General features: G+C 36.4%; 1 protein-coding gene across 1 annotated transcript in view; it reads left to right on the top strand.

The window, feature by feature from the left end:
• Positions 1–242: 242 nt before the first annotated feature.
• LOC107098264 (collagen alpha-1(XIV) chain-like) overlaps positions 243–6,324 on the top strand; it is a 9,216-nt gene continuing 3,134 nt past the window's right edge. Inside the window, exons 1-10 of the mRNA XM_015395834.1 lie at positions 243–351; positions 433–486; positions 924–977; positions 1,128–1,181; positions 1,733–1,804; positions 4,093–4,128; positions 4,603–4,669; positions 5,093–5,281; positions 5,726–5,803; positions 5,918–6,073. Of these exons, the coding sequence (XP_015251320.1) occupies positions 1,179–1,181; positions 1,733–1,804; positions 4,093–4,128; positions 4,603–4,669; positions 5,093–5,281; positions 5,726–5,803; positions 5,918–6,073 (601 nt within the window). The 5' untranslated portion in view covers positions 243–351; positions 433–486; positions 924–977; positions 1,128–1,178. The remainder of the gene's footprint in view (positions 352–432; positions 487–923; positions 978–1,127; positions 1,182–1,732; positions 1,805–4,092; positions 4,129–4,602; positions 4,670–5,092; positions 5,282–5,725; positions 5,804–5,917; positions 6,074–6,324) is intronic.

The raw sequence follows: 6,324 nt of genomic DNA, 5'->3' as shown, positions 1-6,324 counted from the left end.
AAATTAACCTTGTGGTTACAGTAAAGTTTGAACATGCATGACAGAGTATAATCTGTTTTAAAATATCATTGGATGTTTTTTTTTATCATATCTGAAGTTCCACTATCTGTATTTCTTATTTCTCATGTTAAAAAATGTATATTTTTCTACTAACTTCTATAAATCAGTTGTAATGAACTAGTTTGTGTTTTTGTTTTAAGAGGAAGAATCTGAATCTGTTTTTCTTTTTTTTTTTTTTTTGCTCTCTTTCATCAGGGGCCTGCAGGTCCTGTTGGAGATGTAGGTGTACCCGGACCTCAAGGACCCCCTGGACCTCAAGGACCAAGTGGTCGCTCCATCATCGGACCCCCAGTAAGCACACCTGACCTGCCATCTGATGGCTTTTTTTATGGTGGCGTTGTACTTTTTAAAACTTGGCTTTGTTGTTTAAAGGGATCCCCAGGAGAGCGAGGGCAGAAAGGAGAAGCAGGTCAACAAGGACAACAGGTAACAGCTTTTTATTCATTCTGGGATTATTATCTTTGCATATCTGGATGTTGAGTCGGCGATGAGACCAGACTGTTTTTTTTTTGTTTTTTTTTGTTTTTTTTATAATGAATTTAATCCTGATAGGAGAGCATTATTACAGGAAAAAACTAAGGGATGCTCTGATCCTGTCATTTTTGGCTAAATGGATAGAAATGAAGATTTTTGGTTATGGATCATCCGATCCTCGCAGACTTACTATTGTAGAGAAGATTTAACTGAATTAATGTTGTTGAATTCTGACTGAATTTCCAATATCTAACCACTGTTAAATCTGGGGACGCTGTTTGTCTGTTGTTGTTTATTTAAGAACCCAATCTGACTGTAGTGTTTATGTTATTTTGCTGAAACATTTATTAAAGTGTTGAAATTTTAAGATTTTCCTTCATGTTTTTTAGGGAGTTCCTGGAAGACCTGGAGCTGTTGGAAGAGAAGGACCTCCAGGACCCAGAGTGAGTCCCATTGTTCTCCAATATGTCATTACTGATACTGTGACACAGATTTTATTTTATTTATTTTATCTTCTGAAGACAATGAGGGGAAAAATATTATTATGATATTAAACACAACTCATGCTTTACTCTCTACTTCCACGTCTCCAGGGACTTCCAGGCAAAGACGGCCCACAGGGCAGACAAGGACCCCCAGGAAACATGGTGGGTCATCATGACGCGTGCATAAAAATTGGCCAGTAGTTTTATTAGTTTTATTAGCTTGATTGAAGTAGCGAATTTTGTGGCTTATAAATAGTTTTATTGGTTTTCTCTCCGTAGACACACAGAATATTTACTTAACAGCAAAAAAAAATTAAATAATTAAATAAAAGATAATTCCTTGAGTGATGTAAACTTATTTAATATGGACCAAATGTATCAGTCAGAATGTAAGTTTGGGGAAGCTTTGTGCTTCAAACATGAAACTAACCTGTTATCTGTCTTTACAGTTTCCTAAGCTTTAGGAGATAATTGTTGAAATAGTTACAGCTTATTTTGCTTTACAAATTTAAACATATTTAATAAGAAAATCCTTGTTATTGGTGGAGAAGAAGGTTCATTGTCGTTGTGCAAAATAGGGAATTTTTATCTCTCAAATTCTCTTCAGCAGTTATAACGTTAAAAACAGTATAAATAGAACTTTAGATAATAAAAAGCAGAAAGAGTCTTTCAGCGCTAAGCTGTTGTGTTAAGTTTCCTTTTTTTCTCCTTAGGGAACTCCAGGAGCTCCGGGAGCCCCTGGAAACACAGGCGCCCAAGGAAAACCCGGAACGCTGGGACCACCGGTGAGTCCGAAGGGTCGCATAGAGTCGTCTCTCCTCATGAACCAATTATATGTGTGCTTTCATCTTTTTCTGCAAGACACTGCTACAATAACAGAGCAATGTGTGCAATAAATATCCAACAGGCAGCAGAGCGAGGTGTCAGTCAGGCTTATCACAGCCTGTCAGGCAGACTTAAACCACAGCAAGGTGACTGACGGCGGGATTAATGTCTTCCTGTCCAGTTGGTCCATGATCCTGTTTGATACGCTGACGGCGTATTGAAAGGCAGACTGAAGGCTGTTTAAACTGACACAAAGGAAGACATCTGAGTTCAGAACATTTAGTGAAAACAAGTTTAACCCATTGTTTTATGCTTAAACTGTAGCGCTGAGTGCTGCAGCTTTTACCAACATGAGTAAAGACTGTTATGGTTCATTAAGGATATTTTATATTATCAATTATATAAGATATAAATAAAGAAATGGGTTTATGATTATTGAATTTGATTTGTCAAACATTAGGCAATAAATCCAACTCAAAATAGGAAAAGTCTGAGGGGATTTACTTGCGTCCTTTGCTGACATTTTGTTACAGTTTGTGGTCTCTGCTTCAACATTTATGTTCGCTTAAGAGAAAGGAAACAACATTTTGATAACGGCGTCAAAGAAGAAGCGAAACTCAGTGGGAGGCGATAAAAGCTGCAGATAAACCAGTTGGCATCCGTTTGATAAAATGTTGTTAAGCATGTAATCATCACTGCATGGGCGAAGCAGAGAGCGCTCATCAGCTCATTACAGCACCACTCGTAAGTTGATGGTCTTAATGAGGACTTAGTGGAGAAAAATATAGAGCAGTGAATATGAGGGGATGCAACAGACTGGAAAGAAATAAACATCTGCAGTTTTTTTTTTGGGGGGGTCCTTTTCATTTGCTTCTAAACATTTAGTTTTAAACAAACTGTTGCATGTTTTTTTTATCTTTTCTTGTATCTATTTAAATGGAATAAATAATGGGTTACACTCTTCTTAGATAAGCCTTACAAGAAATTTATATTTTATTGCAGCAGTTTTAACTTTAGCAAAAAATGCAGCTAAAATCCAACCTTTAAATATAGTTGATTTACTCGTTGGTCAGAAAAATTGTCAATAAATTGTAATAATAACACAATAAAAAAAAAAAATAGCTGGAGCAAATTAAGTGAAAGACATTTTTAGGCTTTTAATAATGACGGCCCGATTAGTTTTCCTTTAAAGGCACAGAAAACATTTGAATTCAATGCGAAGGTAAGAGAAAAACAAAGTAAAAGGCTGCTAGAACTAGAACTGGAGCTCTTTGCTTTCGATATACATTAGATATACATGTTTATTACAAAGTGGTTAAGGTGGCTCTGCTGTGACTCAGCAGACTGCTGTTAAGCATAGTGGTGTTTATATAGAGCTGTAGGTTCGCTTATCCACCAAAATATTTGCTAGAACCCATGGCACCATCAAAAGTTTTACATGATTATTTTGAATAAAAAAATTGTAGACCTAAAGTAAATAGTGTCAACATAGGGAGAAAAGATTGCAGTTTTAAAAGGAAGATATTCATCAAGAATATTTGAAGAAAAAAAATACATATGTGGTTCACAAGATGCAAAATCACTCTTCTTTTAATACTTTCTTTCTTTTGTCACCTAAATCCTCCAGAAAGTGTTGCTGAGCTAAAAAAAAAAGGGAAAAAAGGAGGATTTGGGAAACTCAACAATCTAAATAGACTGGGCAAAGAAACGATGCCTCCATTTAAAACTCTAAAAAGATTAAGAGAAAAATGAATGCTCTTTTGTTTACTAAACTGATTAGAACAGGGAGGCCATTAATTGATTTTATTTGGACAAAGTGTGTTTTAACAAGAGATTTTCATCAGTTCAGCAAATGTTTCGAATTAGAAATCTGATATTTGCAGATTTTCCATCCATAACAGCATCCTGATCATCTCAGACCAAGCTGTTCAATATTGGGAAATGTAGAAATATGTATGTAAACTGACATGACATGAGATGTACTGAGATAAATAAATGTTTCTATCTGCAGCCTGTGATTAGCTGCTCTAAAAGTTCATCATTCATTTGACCTTTTTAATTTTTACCTTTTTTTTTTTTACCAATATGATTAGATGTCATGCAACTGGATAAACTTTCACATTTTTATTGAAGTGAATTTTGTTTCGATTTGCATAAAGTATGAAAAACCTATTAACACTGAGGCCAAGTTTAGTTTATTCATGTTGTTTACAGGTTTCTTTCTTCTAATTTCTTTTTTCCTTTGCAGGGTCCTCCAGGAAGCAAGGGAGAGAAAGGTGAACGGGTGGGTGTCTCTTTACGTAAAGCAGAAACGTCAACTTTGACATTTGCTCTCAATGTTACCGCTTAAAAACTCAATAACACTGAAGATTTTTGTAAAACATTTAAAGTAAAAGAGGTATACATTTTGAAAAGATGCTACACATAAAGTTACGAAACCAAGACCTAAAACAAATCACCTTTTTCATAGCCGACCCTGTGCTGTTTTAAATAACAGTTAAAAAGTGAAATATATTTGATGCTGCAGGAGCAAAGAGGAAGGCATTCATTATCTTCACAGATATGATGCAACACTCACTGATCCTGCACCTCTAATGTCAGATAATTTAACTAAATACGGAAATTTGTTTTCCTTACTGATGATTATCAACACGTGCATAACCTTTTATAAAGGCCAAAGAGATACCTGAGTGAATATGGCACCAGTATTCTTTGTAGTCTTAAATAACAGTAAATAATCTGCACTTTATGTTTACAGGGTGACCTCCAATCAACAGCGTCGGTTCAGGCCATCGCCAGACAAGTCTGTGAGCAGCTGATCCAAAGTAAGTGACTCAAAAATATTGGCCTTGAAATAGGAGCGGAGTTGTTTTTAATATGGATTATCCTAATAGAATCACTGATATTAGGGTTTGTTGCATCTTATTTGAACAGTTTAATAGCACAAAACAAACTATTTGATTGTTATTTACTGTTAAATACTATTTGGTTTAACATCTGTCTGAAAAACTGAAGAATATTTGAAGCAGAAAAATCTTTGGTTTTTAGATTTCAAATGTTTCTTTTGATCCTTTGTTCAACTTTTGTTGCCTGTCTTTAATTTCTCTTATTCGTAATAGTTAAAGTCCAATTTTAAACTTTATAATAAAGTCATAAACTATATGCTTCACACTGAGCTCATTTAAAGGAGAACTGATTCATTATTTATTCATCTTGCCCTAAATTTCTCCTTTTTGACCATTTTCTAGGTCATATGTCTCGCTACAACTCTATCCTGAACCAAGCTCCCAGCCAGCCAGTGTCCATCCGCACAGTCCCTGGACCTCCAGGGGAACCGGGTCGGGTAGGTCCCCCAGGGCCTGCAGGAGAACAGGGACCAGCAGGAAGACCGGGCTTTCCTGGACAGAATGGCCAGAATGGAAACCCAGGAGAAAGAGGTGAAGCAATTGAAGCAGTTTCTTATTTCTTTGTGAAAAAACTAAATAAAAACCATGTTCAACAAATAAAACATAGTAGATTTTGCTAGTTTGTTACAAGCTAGTGTCTAAATGATTATCAAAACTGAGGTCACATGTCGATAAAGAAGTAGATGAACAGTATGTACTCCACCGCTTCCTGTAGATGCATGTTCACCACAAACTAACATAACATTGGAGGCACTTTACTGTTGTCTAAGTCGTCAAGTAATGCTAAATACTTAAATATCTGTTTTACAACAAAGACATTGTTTAAATATCTGTAAATAATTTGGGGTGTTATTAAAATGTTTGTGCATGTTAGGGTTGAGATGTTAAATGGTTAGCTTTAAAAGGCAGAATAAGAATCTTTTGGACCATTTTTTTATTCTTAGAAAATAACTGTTCATTTCTAACTGTTTCCAGGGCAACCAGGAGAAAAGGGGGAGAAGGGATCTCCAGGGGTTGGTGTGCAAGGCCCCAGAGGACCTCCAGGACCTCCTGGTATATAACCTAAAGAATAAATTAACAACAAAAATCTATTTGACTGAGGGCTGTGTTTGGTTTGTGATAATATTGTTTTTGAACCTGCTGAAATGTGTCTTTAACTCTTTTCAGGACCCCAAGGTCAGGGCCGAACTGGCAACCAGGGTGCAACAGGGCGCCCTGGGAATCCTGGAGCTCCTGGTCGGTCTGGAGTTCCTGGACCAGTTGGGCCTCCAGGGCCCCCAGGATACTGTGACCCCAACTCTTGCGTGGGCTACAATGTTGGAGGTACGTAGACTCTACGATGCATGCTGCGCCTTCAGGTGATTTAAATGTCTTAATAGGACAAAGTGTACAACGAAACATGGAAGCATTTCAGTTTCCATGTATTTCTATTTGATTGATGAAAACTTTATTTAAAGTTTTATGTTTAAAAGCTTCCACTGAATTAAAGAATTTGCATTTTATCAAAGCCGACCCTTCCTGTAGCATCATGCATCAATAATGCAGCATCATGCATCAATAATGCAGCATCATGC

The sequence above is a fragment of the Cyprinodon variegatus genome, unplaced genomic scaffold, assembly GCF_000732505.1.
Source record: "Cyprinodon variegatus isolate N-32 unplaced genomic scaffold, C_variegatus-1.0 Scaffold763, whole genome shotgun sequence".
Lineage (NCBI taxonomy): Eukaryota > Metazoa > Chordata > Actinopteri > Cyprinodontiformes > Cyprinodontidae > Cyprinodon > Cyprinodon variegatus.
Note: the sequence above shows the minus strand (reverse complement) of the source record. Positions and strands in the feature narration are given on the sequence as shown.